At 42.9% G+C, this 18,696-nt stretch overlaps 1 protein-coding gene across 1 annotated transcript in view; it reads right to left on the bottom strand.

Annotated features, from left to right (window-relative positions):
- Positions 1-4,564: 4,564 nt before the first annotated feature.
- The window catches only part of DCBLD1 (discoidin, CUB and LCCL domain containing 1), a 48,496-nt gene continuing 34,364 nt past the window's right edge, over positions 4,565-18,696 (bottom strand). The window contains exons 8-15 of the mRNA XM_057413213.1: positions 17,754-17,969; positions 15,800-15,930; positions 13,806-13,953; positions 13,596-13,712; positions 12,069-12,159; positions 10,987-11,036; positions 9,327-9,446; positions 4,565-6,893 (exon numbers count right to left, since the gene is read on the bottom strand). Coding sequence (XP_057269196.1) covers positions 6,376-6,893; positions 9,327-9,446; positions 10,987-11,036; positions 12,069-12,159; positions 13,596-13,712; positions 13,806-13,953; positions 15,800-15,930; positions 17,754-17,969 — 1,391 coding nt within the window. The 3' untranslated portion in view covers positions 4,565-6,375. The remainder of the gene's footprint in view (positions 6,894-9,326; positions 9,447-10,986; positions 11,037-12,068; positions 12,160-13,595; positions 13,713-13,805; positions 13,954-15,799; positions 15,931-17,753; positions 17,970-18,696) is intronic.

Here is an 18,696-nt window from a genome sequence, read left to right as displayed (position 1 = left end):
GGTTTTGAATAATTAATTACGTTGTAAGTTTTCTCACTCGTCTTAGTAGATTGGATTCACAGGAGGCAATGCTGGGTATTCACAGATACTGCTCCTCTTCAGGTGAGCAGATAATGCAGATCATTAAAGGAGCTTTTCCAGCAAGCTCTGTTACAAACTGTGTTTTGTCAAAAATTGCAGATTTCTGAGGTCAGGTCATGGTGGTTAGCAGGACACAAAAGCCTCAGGAACAGTAAAATGTTATATATGTTAGCTGATGTTTTTTGCTATGCTGAAAAAATTATGTTATGTTTCAACTTAATCAAGCTATCTTCTTCCTGGGTTTCTCTTTTTAATACATGCAAATGTATAAAAATAAATGGAATGATCAATAACGTTTTGGATGTCACATGGCAGCTCGGTAGCTGTGTTGCGAGTGTCTGAGTAAATAATGAATTAACTCAGGACAGGACAAGAGATTACTGAATAACCTCTGCATACTGTAGAAGGCAAATGTTTTTCAGGACTTAGAGATGCACTATGTGAGGCCAAGCCTAAACAAATTGGTGAAGTCTGAATGAAAAAGTCTCCAAATTCTCATGTCTAGACTATGCAATGAGATAGCACAGAAAGTCAGATGCTAGGCGTCCTCCTTATCATGGATATCATGAGTTTTCCCCAACTAAGGATGTCTTCCCTCTTGTGTTTATCTAGTTTTAAAATACTTTATCTAGTTTAGAAATGCTTTATTTGACCTCATCTTGTGTGTCCTTTATGGATGGTAGGACTGTACTGGGGGCTTCAGAAAAAGAAACCCTCAGGAAAGGTTTCTGATTTAAGTTTGAAAGCGATTGTGCAGAAGTGGCAACTTCCCTTTAAATAAGTATGTTCCTTGAAACTTATTTCATCTTTAATAATCCATAGGCATTGCTGCTGCTTCTTCATAATGTTGTTAGTCTTGTTAACCCCACACAGCTATAGCAGGGTGATTTTCAGTATAGGCATCAACAACACTGATGAGTTTCAAATGAAATGATAAATTCTGCTTTCATTTACCCCATGCTGTGCTATCACAGTGGAGGCTGGAGGTCAGTGCAAGCTTGCATCATAGCTGACATTGAAATAAAAAAAAAAAGGGCAGTATGGAGCATTTATTATGGAAAATAATGAGGAGAAAAGGAATGCAGCAACACAACCTTGTCATTCCTTGGGTCCGGACTGATTACAGGCTAGGGGTGTCCTTCAGACATCCAGTTGCTGAGCAGAGCTAATCTGGTTTTGGAGACAGGGTGAGCAGGACTGCTGTGAGACCACCAACTCCTTTGTCAGGCGTCACAGAACTCTTTTCGTTACTTGCCCTCCTGAACTAAACTAAAGAAAAATTACTGGTAAAAGCCAGGACACAGACAAATAATTGCACTTCATTTAGTTTTTATTAACTGCCTCAGTGGTGAATTTATATGCACATTTTTGAAAGTGTTGCTGAAATGCAACACTACCAATTTAAGGTCAAAGGATGTTAGAGTAACATAATGTAAACAGTGTAATTTCTTATGGCAGTAGTGCTTTTTTGCTGTGGTTGGTTTTTAGATGCCTAGAAATAGCAATTGAGTGAGTCCTCATGTCAGATGATTGCCACCTGTATATTATATGGATGCGACATTGGGGCTTACTGGGGATGTTGCAACAGAGCTGGCTGGGGGTTTTCCTTAACACTTCTCCCATTCACCAGTGGGTGTAGGTCAGAGACAAGGGCTCTACCGGTTTCTGACACTGGTCACCTGGTTTGCTCTGTGTTGCAGATGCAGATTAGATCACCTGAGCCCTGGAATGCCTCTGATGCCTTCTGCAATATTCTGCATGGCCACAAGCCCATTTTCCTGCAGTGCAGATGAGTCCTGGAGCAGCCCAGTTTATGGTAATGTGTTCAGAGAGTCTGGCAGTGATGGAGTGGTGCTGGGGAGAGTGCAGTAGTCCTTGCCATGTGTCTGCACAGGGTAAGAGTCTTCAGCACCATGGAAATCAAATCATACATATTTTAATGATAACAATCCACCAAACGGGTAAACACAGTTAAGTGTCAGTTCGTGTAACAGGACCTACAGCCTGACAGTCCCATCCTGTGTGGGGAATATTTCATGCCTAAATGGTGCTCCACTAAAATGTGTTCACTGAGTGAAAAACTACCAAATGGCAGTTCATGGGAAAAATTCAAGGAAAGTCTGTATTAAAACCTAAGTCTTCCTGGGTTTAGCCACACTGGTAATGCAGACAAGCCATGGGATTCACACCCTGCTTCCAAAGGTTGGAATCCAACCTCATGGGGATTTTTTTAAATACTGAAGCAAGGATTCCCCAATTTAAAGCACAGAGGTGCTAAAGATGCTGCTGTGACTGCTGCCATGTTAGCTCAGTGGTTACACTACTCATCAGGTGCAGGGGGTGCAGGTTGACCTCAGTGCTTTTTCTGCCTTCCCCCATCTATGCGGAGACCACTGTAGCTAGTGGGCTGCTGAGCTTAGTGAACCCAGCCCGTGGATGGTGTCTGGAGAGGGAGGTGAAGCGGGGTGCTTGATCCAGAGAAAGACAGTAAAATAAGCAGGTGATGCTATAAGTGACTGAGTAGTACATCCAGTGAGCTGGGAAATCCTAGTTCCAGTATGCAAGTCAAGGACTAGTTTTAATCTGTTGCCTGTTGGATGCAAAGATTCTGGTAGGTGCTAAGGTAGGGTTTAATACCTGATGTTAAAACTCTAGCAGCTAAATGAAATATGGAAATACTCTTTAGATACACTTGATAGGAAAAAAAAAAAAAAGGTTTTGTATTGTATTTGTATTGAGTGTTGGAAAGTTAGTTACTTCACAGAAGAATAAGAATTCACATTCACCAGCCTAAGCCACTGAGAGCAAAAACCATTTGTGTTTTTTCTGTGGTGTTTCAGGAACTTTTGTTGTAGTTGTTTTTTTTGTGTGTGCTTTTTGTTTGTTTGTTTGTTTGTTTTCTAAGTATAAGCGCCAGCTGGGAATGCATGCTAAGCTGGCATTGTTTGTTTTCAGTTGTAGGTAGCGTACATCATCTTTTACACTTTCTTACCTCAAGAGCTGCCTTCCTCCGTTCCCTTGGTCAGAGACATGTGCAGTTACAATACATGACCCTGTTCTGGCAAAGTCAGAGGCTTGCCATCAGCTGCAGCTGGGACAGGCAGGCCCTTGGTGCTATGGTCAGTTAATATTTAACCTTCTTGTGAACTCTGGCTTACTGTTCTGGCCTGCTGGGAGTGCCTGCTCAGGAAAGAAGTTTGGTATGGAAATGCTATTGAATGTCTCCATTGACCAGAGGGTCAGACTCTGCTCTCACATGATCTCTATAAAGATGTTTGAGAGAAACCCAGAGCTAATGCAGCCCTCCCAAGTGTGTAAATGTCTCAGAATGGCTCATCTTCTAACCTTCGCTGTGGAAAGAAAATTTTGAAGTCTGTGTTGTTTGATGAGGCTGCCTGTGTTAATTCTGTGACTGGTTTTGATGGTGAGAACAGGCTAATGTAGACAGGCTGGAGTCTGAGGTACCGGTATGTGAGAAACTGCTCAGAGGATGAGCACAAGGATAAGCACTACCACTGGGAAGATTGAGGCAGTCCCCCTTCCTTCCTACACCAGCATTTAGTATCTCCACCACCATTAGGACAGAGAGTCTGCACAGGTAGGAAGTTCCCTTGCATACCTGCTGCAAGGGTCACTAGAAGCTCCCTATTTCTCAGGCCGAGGTGGAAAAGCCCAAGGCTTTTTGTGTTAACTGCCCTCCGCAGTCACTCAGAAGTGAACCGTGAAGCACCACGGCAGTGATATGGTGAGCTGTGATCAACTACAGAGCTGCTGTGCTTGCTTCTGTGCCTGTCAGCACCAAGCTACTGTGACACAAGGAGGATGGAGATGTTTGGAGATTCATTTTAAGCCATTGTTTTGCAGGATTTTGTGAGGGGAATGGAGATGAAGGCAAGATGCAAACTGAAATCCAGCTTTTCATTAGGCTAAACCAACTGTGTTAAGATGGATTTAAATGGTGGCAGAAATGGGCACATGCTACCAAGAACCCTTTCGACACTTGTAGCATGCTGCTGTGGCAGAGGCATGAAAAGTTTGTTATACTACAAGCAGTGTCATCTGTGGCTGGTGCTGTTGCACTGCTGCATTACCTAGGTGCCTCATTAAGTGGGCAGTAGCCCTGATTACTGAGTCCAGCTTGTTTGTCAGGTGACGAGCCAGTCTAATTTGCAGTGTGGGTAGAGTATTGGTTTCAGGCTCATCAGGAGGGCACCCTCATCCTTCCCTCAATTATATGAATCCAGCAGCAGTGCTGTTTGCAGTTGCTTCTTCTTCAGAGCTTATGGACAGAAGAGCCAAGCTAAATGGGGCACTGTAAGGATCTTTTTTAGCCTGTCACACTGGGACCGTGAATTGCAGCAGTGCAACTGATGCTTTTGCAGAGCGTAAGGAACGCTTCTTTCTCACCCCATGGGATATGTGACGATAGGGTGCACAGAGATGATCAAGTGCACTGAGTTAAGCAGCAGGCCTGTGTGACTGATTTACAAATACCAGTGTTCTTTATTTACACAGACATGTAAACAACAGAAGGTAAACAACACTGCCCAGCTCGGTCTAACAAACAGGCTGCTGCTGTTTCGCTTCAGGACCTGAGGTGTTTTAGACATTTCACAGAAACTGTATTGACAGCAAACACAGGAAGGCTACGAGGTTACCTTGACACTTTCTTCTTTGCATGGGAATCGCATGCATGGTGTGGCAACACGAGGGAATGGCCACAAAACAAGCATATGGAAAGAACTCACTGAGAGCTTGCCTTAAGGTCAGGTATGGCTGGATTTAGCAATATTTGTGAGTAGTACCACTGCAACTAGTCTGTACTCTGACAGCACTTTTCCACCCGAGGATCTGAAAGCACACTGAGAACAGACTACAGATCTTTGCTGCATCCTTTGCAAATTATCCCACATTTATGTGCAAGGAAACAGAGAGCCTTCAGATAGCAACTTTTGAAGAGCTCAGGTTTTACTAGTCTCATTTCACAACCTTGTGCTTTCAATATAGCACCGTTCTTCTTCTCAAGAAGACAATTTAGGATAATCTTTCGAATCCAAAGTGACGCTCCAAGCACTGCAGGTAGAAGGGCAGCCGACAGTCCCAGTTGCTACTAGAAGCTGTTTCGCTTCAATGACGCCTCTGCTGAAAGAGAAGCCAGCTACTATATAATACATTGCACCCATCCCTGTGCTTTTTCAAGTTTGTCCAAAACCAGAATTAAGGGTAGCATTAGCTGCAAAAGAAAAACTATTTTAACACAACTGTGCTGATCTGCTGTCTTGCAAATTTAACTGCCGCAGCAAGCCAAGCCATACACACACCATGTTTTACTTCGTCAAAATATTTCAAATAGAAATTTGTAAGACAAATACCGGAGCAATGAGGAGTTCAGGAAGTTTCCTGCTTTGTGCCAAGGAACAGATTTCCTTTTAGTTTAGCAGCAAAAGCATCAGCTAGGACTTGAACAGGATTTAATTCCCAGCTGCAAATTCAAATTTTGGTTCCACACACACTTCCTGAAGAAAAAAACCCAAACCCCAGACTCACAGGTGTTGGGTTTGTTGTTTGTTTGTTTTTCTATTGCAGAGTGATCACCTTGGCTTGAACCCAGAACTGGTTTCAGCCTTTCTATCTGTTTCTATCATGAACAGCAAGTTAGACGGGCTCAGGTCATACAACAGATCAAATTCAAGCATGTAAGAACTGCTGCTAAAAAAGCAGCCAGGAAGGTGGGTTTGAGCATGTAATTTAAATGCTCAGCTGCCTTCTCTTGTGCACATTATGCTTTAAGTAGTTTTGCTTCTTTTACTTTCCCAGTAAGAACTACAGTGATGCACTATCGTCAGTTTTAAGAAAGGAGATGAATCACCACAACCATAAGATACACCATTTACAGCTGCCAACAGCAGGTAAAACAAAGACGGAGAAGGAGGACTGTTTTCCTTAAATAGGTATTTCTGCAGTTCTTTCAATCTCCCAGGTGAAAAGGAAACTTAAGAAATTCTCCTTAAATAAAAGCTATGTACAAATTGCACACATTGCAAGTGGAGCACTGAGATCAGTTACAGAAAATAAGATGTACAGTCTTCACTGATAACATCTCTCTTGCTATAAACAGTGATAAACAGCATATGCTTTCTTCAGATGTCAGAACCCAGCAAGACTGCAATATTATGTACACAGGGGCTTGTTTGCCTTCTGCCTCCTGCAGCAGAGTCCTTCCAAACTCTGTTTTCGCTTCAGAAAGCTGTGCGGTGACGTTCCTGCGCTCAGTGTCTCTCCTGCTCCGGCAGATCACAAGAGAGCTGTCATTGCTGTCTGGCTTATTGGCTTTAGGCAGTCTCTGGGTGTCGAGTAACCCTCGCTCCCGAGGGCATTCGGCTGAGGTTTCTGGTAGTCCGTGCTGTAGCTCACAGAGGTCAGAACACCGTTAACTTTGGGTTTGTCGTAGCTTATGACACTCTGGGGTGTCTGATAGTCTCCATTCATGGTTTCGGTCTTACATGAACTAGAGAAGCTGCCAGCAGAAAGCGCATGTATCTGAGATGAGATTACAGGTATGTTGTAGCCGTTTTCAGAAGGGAAGTTATTCTCTCTTGTAATGTGCCTCTCTATGATGGGGGTGGCATATTCAGGCTCTTGGCTGGTCAGTGGCAGGGCATATTCATGCCGGTTAGCTCTGTTTGGACAGTGGTAGTGATTTTCGAACTCTAAACTCCCCCTTCTTCCCTCATCTTTAGAGTCCATGGGTCGAAAAGTAGATCCTTTCCGTGTCACCGTCCCAGTCCCGATCATGAGAGGCTGCTGATAATCTAAAAGGAAGCATGAACTGCTCAATAAGGCATAGACTGGTTATTTTAGGTACACAATACTTATGCATAGATATGTATTTTATATTGAAAAATGACTCTGATTGTATCAAACACAAGGTGATTAAGAATGTGAGAAAACCTTTCCCCAGTGCTGGCCCTATAACCCTCTTCAGCAAGCAAGCAACCCCTTTTCTTACTCCCTCCCTCCCTTTCCCCACCTACGTACCCAAATAAATTAACATCATTTCTGGAGTATACTCAAAAGCCCTAAAACCCAAGATATAAGTCAATGAAACATTAGCAACAAACTGGAGAAAAGGACATTGCCCGAAGATCCACAAATGAGAAGTTCTCCAAAGCAAGTGTTCCACTTCCGAAATAATTAGAATGCCCCGAGGATTCTGAAAGAGCCTGACCAAGTGTTGGCTTTTTTTAAAAGGCATTTTGCAGTAGCTGACTGACAAGAAGGATGAAGCTAGGCAGAACGTCAGCCAAGAGAGTCAAGGGAAGTGTGAAACACACTAAGCCAGCTCTGCACTGCTGCAGGCACACAAGGGGGATGAGCCATAGAAAGAGAAGTGGGACTGGCACTGCCAGAGGAACTGGGATCGCCCCGGTCAAGGGGAACAGACCAGGGGATGAGCAACGGCACAAGCAGGAGCAAGGAGCGGGATGGAGGAATTGCAGCCTCAAGAAGCATGTGTTTACACCTGTAGTCAAGGCAGATGCCAGGCTGCTGTGTAAGGAGGAGATCTGGACTAAAAGGGTTTTCAAAAAATCCAGCCATAACTATTATGAGGAAATTCAGTGTTCCAACTTTCTCGCTTTGGTGCTAGTGATAGTCTCTTACAGATACATACGGTGGCCTGAACAGCTCTAGTAAGTGGCACTGCTAAAGTATCATGTTTTGATGCAGGCGTGAAGAATTTAGCTCAGTTTCTGTTCTGGCATCGTGGCTCATCTGACATGAGCGTCGAATTCGATCCCATATGTCCTGTGAATCTTTTTGGCAGTTCCTGGCTACATCCCAAACTTCAGCATGTAGGGTGAAGGTGTTATGATATTTCACTAAGTGCTGCAGCTCTTCCTGGCGTCGCTGTCACCATCCCCAGCAATCTCTCTCTCTCAGGATGGAGCATCTCCACTTTGGGAACCAGCAGGCAGCCAGGGATTTGATGGGAGGGGATTTCATGCAGCATGTTAATCTATATGCAAGTTGTGTGCTCTCTGCAATTAATTAAATGGCGAATTTCTGGGCTGCATTCACGTCTTAATTTCATGTTTCTTATTTTTAAGGAGACTGTAGGTGAAATGCTAAGTCTGGGGAGCTGCGAGAGTTAAGACTTGCCACAAACGTGGCGGTATGGGAGGATGGAGAGAGCAGAGGCTCCCCAGACATGGCCAGGGGAGCCAGATAATCATAATTTGTGAGTAACGTTTATTCACTCCCTTTCCTTCATGAAATAAAACTGCTTTATAGGTCTCTGCACATTTATACTGAAAGTTTCTGCAAAGGATTGAAACTGTCTTTGAAAGATATCAAGGGTAGCACCATATGGAATTACAGTAACCATCTACTTGTTTTTCAAATGTATTTCTCTGCCAAATGCATTGGAGGAATTCTAAGGAATTTCTAAGGTCTAGAGGCCGGAAACAGCAAATTTATCTTTCTGGAAGATTGCTAATCACTGATCCCATGAAATGGCTGGTCTCACTAGCCCTTCCAGGCAGACTAAACTAGGCAGGGATAAGATGTGCTAAGAGGATGAATGAAAGAAGTCATCCCTTTGGGATGCAAATAGTATTAATGTGGGGATTTGCTCTGTCCAAACAGTGATCTGGAGCCAAGGTAGAACAGGAGAGAAGCACTGCGGTGTTTTTTTCTTTCTCCTTCATCTACCTGCTGCCACTTTAGGAGGCCTGATCTCCAAAATAGTGAAGGCACCAGGAAGGCTGCACAGGGATCTCACTCAGCACAACTTCCAGCTGGGCATGAAGTCCCACCCACAAACCAGCCAAGTAATTGTTGTATTTGCCCAGTGGCAAGGGGCATTATATGTTGTTCAATTCCCAGAGACATTTTTATTTAAACCGAGACACAAAAATTAGCAGAGACAAACTACCCTATCCTAGGTGTATTGTTGCACTGCATCCATGCCTGAGTGCCTTCCATCATTACCTTCAGCTGTAACTGTTTCAGTCATAAAGTCTTTCCCAACAACTCCAAGATAGACATTTCCAAAATAGTGGTCTTTTTCCTCCTAATATATTTAGCTGCTTCACTATATGTCTGGGATGAATACAGATAAATCTGTTCCTGGGCCTCAGCTTGCACGAGAGCTGGAGCTTGTAATATTGCTGGCGTGTCCATCCCCCTATTATCTGCTCTGCACGCAGAGCAAAATGAGTGCATCACAGGCCAGCAGTTGTTACCTGCCATGTCACTGGTGACCAGATCTAGTTTTTGTGGTGTCTCCTTCTCATTATTATAGCTGATGGTAAATTCAGTTGACTGATGTCTGGTGAAGGGCTGCTTGATTTGTTTCCAACAACCTGTGATAAAGAAATAAAAATAGAAGGTTTATCAGCAAGTTAAAGGCTTACAATCAAAAGACTTCTCAGAAAGTTTAATTTTTGGTGTCAGTATATAAAAGTAGTTAAAAAGCAAGACTAAAATGGGCAGTTTGTAAAAAAAAAAAAAAAAAAAAAATCCACCTAAATTGAAAGGGAGAAAGTGAATCATCAAATGAGATTTCCAAGTGAAAACAAAACTTTATAGAGGATTTTCTTGGCAAGAAGGGCTAAAACTCTGTAGGTGTAGGTATCAGCCTTGAAATAAGTTAAATGTTTTGCCATTGCTTAGGTGGCAAAAATAGTGCTTAAAAATTCTTTTTTTTCTTTATCCGGTAAAGTAGCATTGCTTCCATTTCCTTGATTTCCATTTCCATTTCCTTGAGCACCTGCACTCAACAATTAATTTGTTCTCACAACACCCTTGTGAGACACAAAATCAAAAATCTACAGTGTCAGGCACTTGCCTGGAGCCTGCGGCAGGAGGTCTGTGGAGAGGTGGGTTTGGCTTCCAGCTGTCTAAGTCCCAAGCCTGGTCCACAAGGGCTTAGGAGCTTCATTTGTGAAGCACATTTGCAAAAAATGAACTGACTGGGTAAGAGGCTATCTCCATTTTCTTGGGATTTGTCCTCATTAGCAAGTGAAAAAGGATTATGATGTGACCTTGAAAAATCATATTAGGAAATATGATGTTAAGTACAAATTAATTTTCTAATGAGGGCGAGCTGCAGTGGGTAACAGCATTCCTTTCACTGACGTCAGCACCTGATGAGGGATGAAATTTCAGAGCTGAGCTACTGTGAGGCACTTGTCAAGAGAGATGTGAATTGCTTAGTGGTTTTCTTTTCTTATGGAAAGCTGAGATTTAGGAAGATATTCCTCTACAGAGCTGGCTGGCCAGGAGCAACAGCTAAACCCCAGCTTCCAAGGTGACAGGAGACTGCTCTAGAAAACGTTATTGAGCAAGACAAAGAATAAACTTCACTAGGGCTTTGTAAGCATCTCCTAAAGCATAGTCCTCAAGCCAATCCCCTATTCAGATTTTACACATGAAGTACAATTCAGTGTTGTTAGGCTTCATAAATACAGTCCCAACCAGGGAGGGCAGTGAGATGGAAATATTAAAGCCATAAAAAAATTATTAGCTCTTCCTTTCTTGGAAAAAGGCAATCCCCTATGATGTGGGGAAAAGGAAAGAGGCAATTTTCTGCAAAACAGGTATTTTGGAGGAGGGAAGGAAAGGAAGGGCACCTGGGAGCACTCTTAGATGCTAATTCATGCACTTTGTATAATAGATCTTTTGCTAATTGCCTTTCTGTCATAGAAACCAAATTATATTGTTTCTCAGGGCACAGTGCTAGGATGACACAAGTGGGACTACTGCTTGCTGCTTCCCTTGTATGAAAAGGTGAATTTGAACAAGGAAACGTGGATACTATTTCATAAGCATTTCATGCTCAGTTGCATAAACCCCTTCCCATAGGCCAAATGGACAGGACACAGCGCAGGATTCTCCACTAACCTGATTTCTGAGCACTGGATAATCCATAAGAAAGTCCCTTGGCTTCTCGCCTGTGAGGAGAGGAAAGCATTTATAAACATGGGCACTCACAGCGTTTCAGCTTCATGCCCTAGCTCCATCAGAGAGTGCCTTTGGGTTTAGCTGCTGAGGACAACACTTCACTGAGTTCCTGGAGGCTGGTGTTTACTAGAATGTAAGGAGCACAAACCAGTGCTTTGACATTTTGGTTTCCCCCATCTATATGCAAGTTGTGAGTGCCAGTGTTCAAATTTCTTGTGTCTGGCACTCATCAATTTGGTGTGTCCATGTCTATATGTGTCACTCCAGGGTAAGTTTTGGGTCTGCTCTTCTGAATTCTTTGGCTAGTTTAGGGATTTACCGGCAATCCAGGGCAGAGCTGGGTGCTGCTACTGATGAAGCAACTTCACGAGGGTATTGCTTATACTTCAAATCCCCATCTGCTCACAGAAGCACTTCCTGGCTCTGCATGTAAGTGGAGGTTCATATGAATGGACGTCTAGCAGGAATCAAAGCTAGCAGTGCTTCTTCCACTCCTCTGGCTTGTGAAATGGGTTTAGCTGCTTGCCAGTGTATGTGTGCAACTCCTTATAGCTGGGCTCAGCTTTCAGCCTGCTAGATTAAGTGCTCTAACTTAAGGGACTAGGAAGCAGAAACATAACAGGAGGGAAATAAAAGAAAATGATCCAGATAGATAGCTCAAATCCTCCCTTCACTGAATTTTTACTTGGCTTTTATGTGGAAACTAATCTGTTTTAGATTGCTTTACACCTCAGTATTTGTGGGTACCTGTAGGCTGAAGAAAACAGTTACTGGTTACATTGACCTGTAAATTGGGGTATGCAGTTCTGACCCGCTTTACCTTCATTTTTGTCTGACTAGGGGAGATGTACAAAAAGAATACAATTTACAGAGACAAGACATGAGTTCTATTTAAAAGGAAGACTGCAGAACAGGATCGATTTCCAGCTCCCTGGAAAAGAGGCTCTGGAAAGAGGGCACGTAGTTGGACACACTAGCTAAGCAACCACAAATGCCTCCAATGACAAAAGCCAGTATCTTACTTGCGTAGGGCTGCACAGATACAAATTCCAGAGAACAGGAACAGACACAGCACGATGAGGATGGGGGCAATTATAGCGGTAAGCTTCAAGCCTGCATAAGGGAAAAAAAAAAGGATAAAAGTTTAAAAGCCAAATTACTCTGAAGCTGGTGATTTTTACTACAGAGAATACAGCAAAACACAGGTAATCTTGCAGGAACACTCCATGCAAGAGAGCATGAAAATGTAAAACTAGAAAACTGCAAAACCACTCCTCAGCCATACTTGGTTGCCATGGACCTATGTGGAACAGTGTTGAGAGGAAGACTTAAACATATTTTGTCAAGGCTGACACTTGACTTAACATCTATATGCATCCTTACAAAGAGCAGTTCTTTCTTATTACACGCTAGGTAACTTTCAAAAGCCACTTACACACACTTTGTTTTCTGTTGCTTATGAAACTGTCAAATGAGGCTGCAATTTTATATGCTGAGTATCTGGCTCGTGCTGAACTGGTTGAAATGTTTCAGTCAAAATAGTTCAAAGATTTCCTGGAGTAGAGCTAGGGAAAAATCTGTTTAGCTTCTGGTAAATTCTAACACAACATGGTTTAGGGCAGGGATTTGAGAACTAGCAGTGGGATGGCTCTTCTGTCAGGAGTGCGCCTCCTGCTATTCCTACAGACACTTATCAGGCTGTTAGAATAGGGTAGTACACATGTCCACAGGGTATTTACAATTTAGCAGATGAAATCTCAGTAGATTTCATTTTCAGTGAACACGGATACAATCTACCCACATCGTTGCACAGATGAACATTGCTCTTAGTCAGAGCAGTGCACTTTCAGAAGAGCTTTTTCTCTTACTGTGATTGCTTCTTTCTACAATTATCAGCTGCCTAATGGGTAGCAGTGCTTGGTGCACTGGGTCTGGTAATTCCTTCCTGGCTACGGGTCCTCCAAACAGTCAGTATAAGCAGCAAGTTTTGTTTGTTTCCTTTTAAATCTGAGAAGTTACCTCTACAACATTACAATATGAAGACTCGAATATAGGAAGAAGTATATGAATTATGGTTGTCTTGAGTCCCCATGAGCACAAGCATTATGGGAAAGTGTTTAATTACACAGCCGTGCACTACTCTACACTACTTAGAGCTGGTGACCTGCTCTATAAAAAGTCATGGTTGTGTAGAGAGAAGGTAACATATTTTGAGACCACTGCCTTACGTATACAAAAGTTACAAAATCCAGGAAGAGAGTGGGGATCCACAAAACTACTGAGTGCTCAGTATAGTCCCTTGAACCACCTACCAAGCACAGCAAATAAACCATATGGCAGGGAAACAAAAGCTGGCTGTTTCACACATCAATATCTTTTCATGCCTTAAGACAAAAAGAACCTATGCTTCCCCCTCTCCTCTCTGTCATTAACCTTTAATCTGAAAGGTCTGAAGGAAAGTTCTGATTTGTGAGAAAGTTTAAAGTTCACTCAGGCTGGGCTGAAGATGTGATGCATCCTAGAGAAAATGCAGCACTAGGTCGTCTTACCTAAGTTAGTTTCTTCTGATGGGATGGGCTCTGTAACAGTCCTGTCCTCTTTTCCAAGGGAGGCTTCTGTGCTCTGACTTGGCTTCTGCCACATTGAATGTGTAAATGAACTATTAGCTGCAAAAGAGAAGGGCACATCAGTGGCACTGTGGTAGCACAGGGGCCTTTGGAGGCACCATGGGACCCTGGGGAGCAATGCTTACCCCATACCTTGCATAATTCGACAACCCATCAGCTCGAGCTTCAATGCTATTCTTTGGTTCCAAGTTTGAGGGATAATTCGCACGTAACGGGCCACTATTGGAGGGATGAAGTTATTGCGTACTACATCACCGGAGTTGGAGTTGCCTTGGAATATCTGCAACAAAGCATAAACAGTTTGTTTGCTCTGGTTTAAGTCTCTCTCTTCAAAGTGCTCTTGACATCCAACTTCAAAGGTTTTCATTATTCTAAAACTAATATAGTGATAATGTGGATATTTGGAATTGAGAGTTCTGGAAAGAAATAATCTTTTTTAGTTCTGACAGATGATGACATTTTTCTGTTAGCTCAGAGAAGAAAGACTATCACTCTTTTTCAGTTCTATGTAATTTCTAGTTAATATATGCTGGTATAATAATGCTATCATTTTTTATTTAATAGTACTGCAGACTGTTATACTGTACTGTACAACAGTACTGTTGCCCCTACTTGGGCAACGGGATAAAAATATAAAAAGGCAAAATTTAAGTGAAATATTTCTAGATATTTTAGTAAAATGGTCAGTTTTCTGTATCAAGTTTGAAGAGTGACTGTTAACTACGCATTTGTGTCTTCTTTTCCCTGCATTTATACAGTATTCCCTAGAGTCAGAACAGCCCATGTGCAGAACAGTAGTCCTAGCAAAATTAGTTCTTGGAGATGCTTCAGCATGATTGAGGAAAACTAAAAAGCCTGATGAGATAGGGAAGTGAACTCAGCATATCTTAAGATAAAATGTCAGGCCACATGGGGCTCTGAAGGGACAGGTTTTTCTCATGTGCCTTAGCTGAAACTAAGATCACATATAATACTTTCATAGGATTGTTTGTATATGACAAGTCATTGTAGAAAACTGCAAGCCTGCATATTTTCAATAGCTAGCATCCACAGTTCAGCCACTGCTAGGTTGTTTTGTTACTTTTGGGGCCAACACCTGCTTAGTTTAACATTTAAAAAATATTAAACTATTTAACATTGCACAGTGAAATTCCTGCTATACAAGCTGAGAAAATCAGAGCTGGTAGGAAATCTCTCTACAGCTCCACCAAGTTTTCTAAACTGCCATCAGGACTGAGGACCAGGTAGAGCCATATTGTGCTGAGCTCCCTCAGAACTGATGAGTGAAGGTCTGACTGAACCCTGTGGGGCAAGGAGGGGGGCTTTTGTTGGGTGTTTTTTTGTTTGAAAGGAAACATGAGGTTTTCAGGGAAAAAGTTATCAGACAAACCTGTGCACCACATCCACTGTCTGCAGGAGCTAGGTGCACTGCTTTTATCTGTTCATTGCTAAAGTCGCTTAGAGTCCGTGAAAGCTGTTGTGTGGACAGGTATCCTGGTGTAAAAACATTTATTTTACATTCAGCTCCATCAGTTCCTCCTAACAGAGGCAGGCTGTGCCCACTTGTGTCAGCAGAGCGCTGCCAGCAAGGGGCAGAGAGCCCTGGTGATCATAGCACAGCCTGAGCAGAAGCTTGGCCCACAGGCACAGCTCCACAGCAGCATTGTGTTTTTACCGGAGTCAGTTGTTTTGCATGTGTGTGGAGGGGGTAGGCTGACCATCCTGGTGGATCTAAACCTGAATCTCAGCTTTGCTGGTGCCATACTAACCAATGCTTCTGCATTGGTACAGTGTTACCAGCTTAGGCAAGTGCTGAGCTGAGCTAAAGACTTGCCCAAACAGCCTGTTGTACATCTTTAATTACACCATTCTTTTAAGAGGACGATACAGACGTACACATGCCTCGCTGTGTGTGTCTCACAACTTCAGCAAGCTCTGGATAATTTCCTTGTTATGACAAGCTCACTATCTACTCTGTGGCCGTAAATTACAGTGGTGAAGACAACCCAAGTCTAGACAAGTCTGAAACTCCTAATCTTTCTTGACAGTGAACGCCTGCCCTTCAGTGTCAAAGCAGCATGCACGTTATTGCTCTGTATTTTCCTACCCCTCCCACTTTCCCTTACCTTTTCTTCATTGCTCAGAATCCCTTTGTAGGTTCTCCATTTTGAGTTGTTATTTCTGTAGTTCATTGTAAATGTCTTTATGTAGAAGTTGAAATTCAACGTCATGTATCCAGAACCAGTGGTCTTAATCCCTTTTAATAAAATGCAAAATACATTTTCATTTGTTAGGTGTCTGTTTTAAAGGAACATTTTTAAATGCAAATAGAGAGGCCAAAACAGTTCAGAGAACTTGGCCTACAAAGTCTTAATTTACATTTCAAACCATGTTAAAATTGAATTTAAAAATTGGGAAAAGAATGGAAATAACTTCTAAATTGAGAATTTACAGCAATGGAATTTTTAACAGAGTCCAAATTAATGACTCAAAAAAATGGTAATTGCTTTTTGATGTTACAGTCCTTATCCCACACGACATCCTTGTCTCTAAATTGGTGCGACATCAATTTGATGGATGGACCACTGGGTGGATAAAGAACTGACTGGATGGCCGCACACAAAGAGTTGTGGTCAATGGTTCAATGTCCGGCTGCAGACCAGTAACGAGTGGTGTCCCTCAGGGATCGGTGTTGGGACCGGTCTTGTTTAACATCTTCGTCGCTGACATGGACAGTGGGATTGAGTGCGCCCTCAGCAAGTTTGCCGATGACACCAAGCTGTGTGGTTCGGTTGATATGCTGGAGGGAAGGAATGCCATCCAGAGGGACCTTGACACGCTTGTGAGGTGGGCTGATGCCAACCTCATGAAGTTTAACCATGCCAAGTGCAAGGTCCTACACCTGGGTCGGAGCAATCCCAGGCACAGCTGCAGGTTGGGCAGAGAAGAGATTCAGAGCAGCCCTGCGGAGAAGGACTTGGAGGTGTTGGTTGATGAGAAAATGAACATGAGCTGGTTTCAGTGTGCGCTTGCAGCCCAGGAAGCCAACCGTATCCTGGGCTGCATCAAAAGGAGCGTGACCAGCAGGTCGAAGGAGGTGATCCTGCCCCTCTACTCTGCTCTTGTGAGACCTCACTTGGAGTATTGTGTGCAGTTCTGGTGTCCTCAACATAAAAAGGACATGGAACTGTTGGAACAAGTCCAGAGAAGGGCCACGAGGATGATCAGGGGACTGGAACACCTCCCGTATGAAGACAGGCTGAGGAAGTTGGGGCTGTTCAGCCTGGAGAAGAGAAGGCTGCATGGAGACCTCATAGCAGCCTTCCAGTATCTGAAGGGGGGCTATAGGGGTGCTGGAGAGGGACTCTTCATTAGGGACTGTAGTGACAGGACAAGGGGTAATGGGTTAAAACTTAAAGAGGGGAAGTTTAGGTTGGATATAAGAAGGAAATTCTTTCCTGTTAGGGTGGTGAGGCACTGGAATAGGTTGCCCAGGGAGGTTGTGAATGCTCCATCCCTGGTGGTGTTCAAGGCCAGGTTGGATGAGGCCTTGGGTGATATGATTTAGCGTAAGGTGCCCCTGCCCATGGCAGGGGGTGTGGAAATAGATGATCTTAAGGTCCTTTCCAACCCGAACTATTCTATGATTCTATGATTCTGTGATTATCAGCAGTCTTTATATCTTTAGCAGGAACTGTAATTTACATTTTTAATAAACCAGGAGATGGAAACAGGAATTTCTTTCATTGGGCCATTGTTTCAAAGGCTATGACTTTATCATTTATAATCCATCCAGACTCTGCTGGTCCCTGCATTAAGTATCTTGTTCTGAGCCTAACAGCATGTTTACAGACCAGACACACATGACAGTTAAGTTCAATCCTATCTCCCTATAGAAAGACCAGTCTTGTAAATAGCCATGATTTTTTTTTTTTTAATAGGAAAATGATATTCCTCAATGTAGATCATTTCATTAAATTTAATGAAAGAAACATTGCATTATTAGCTTTTCAGCTGCATTCAGTTTCCCCTCCAGCTGAAACCCCAGCTTCTAATAATCAGACAGTGACAATAGCATACCTGTTATTCTCTTCTTCTCTCCAAGGTCTATCTCCAGCCATTCACGATTGCTGCTGTGGTTAGAGGCCCAAGCCAATCCCGGGACTTGAAGCCAAGCCTTGTCAGGAGACCACTGGAATAGCTGCCCAAATTCATTGCTGTCCTCCCAGTAGGAAGATGCAGTAATCTGGCTCTTAGAGAGGAATCCCTCTTCCAGACTGAGAGATTTGTTGCAGCCTAGAAGTCCCCAGACAGACAGGCCGAAGGAGTTATTTTGCATTTTCACAGCTTATTTTTATGTTAGGCTAGCAACATATGAAGACCACCCACAACAGCAAAGTCAGATGTTGCTTAATCTAGCGCTAGCCTGATGCTATCCATTAGCTGTGTGTTTGCCAGTCAATTTGTAGTGGATGATCCAGTACCAGTGTGCTGCAGGCCCACTCCTTTACCAATTTAACTCCTACATAGATGACTCCTCCTGACTACATCTGCTGTTTTTGCCATTTTGCTTTTAATCCCTACAGTTTTTTTTCTCATTCCTCTGAAGATTTCTTGTTTTTTTTTTCTTCTGAAACAATATTTATGTTTAGAGATTGGCATTAACTAATTTTGCTGTACAAAATGTTTCTCAGATGAAGGCACTGTACCGAAAAGAGCACTTTACTGTAAATATTTCATGATTCTCACCTGCAATTAGGGCTAGGAAAGTTACTCATCAGAGAAGCTCCTTGATACTGCTGCCAGGAGGTGATATCATGAGGATAATAGCTGCAGGTAAGTATTACAAACTCCACCAAAGAACCCACAACATTTCTGCACATCAAGGTTCTTCAGAGAAAACAGGCCAGTGGAATAAGGTTTCAATGAAGTTAAAAATAATTCCCTGGCAGTTTCAAAGGCCTGTACATGCTTTACAGTTTTCAGTGGAATAGTAAATGATTTTATCTCAGATGACTGAAAT

This window comes from Pezoporus wallicus, unplaced genomic scaffold (genome assembly GCF_028554395.1).
Source record: "Pezoporus wallicus isolate ANWC-B61680 ecotype Strahan unplaced genomic scaffold, APGP_CSIRO_Pwel_v1 contig_7505, whole genome shotgun sequence".
NCBI lineage: Eukaryota > Metazoa > Chordata > Aves > Psittaciformes > Psittacidae > Pezoporus > Pezoporus wallicus.
The sequence above is the reverse complement of the archived record's forward strand: the minus strand, read 5'-3'. Positions and strand labels throughout refer to the sequence as shown.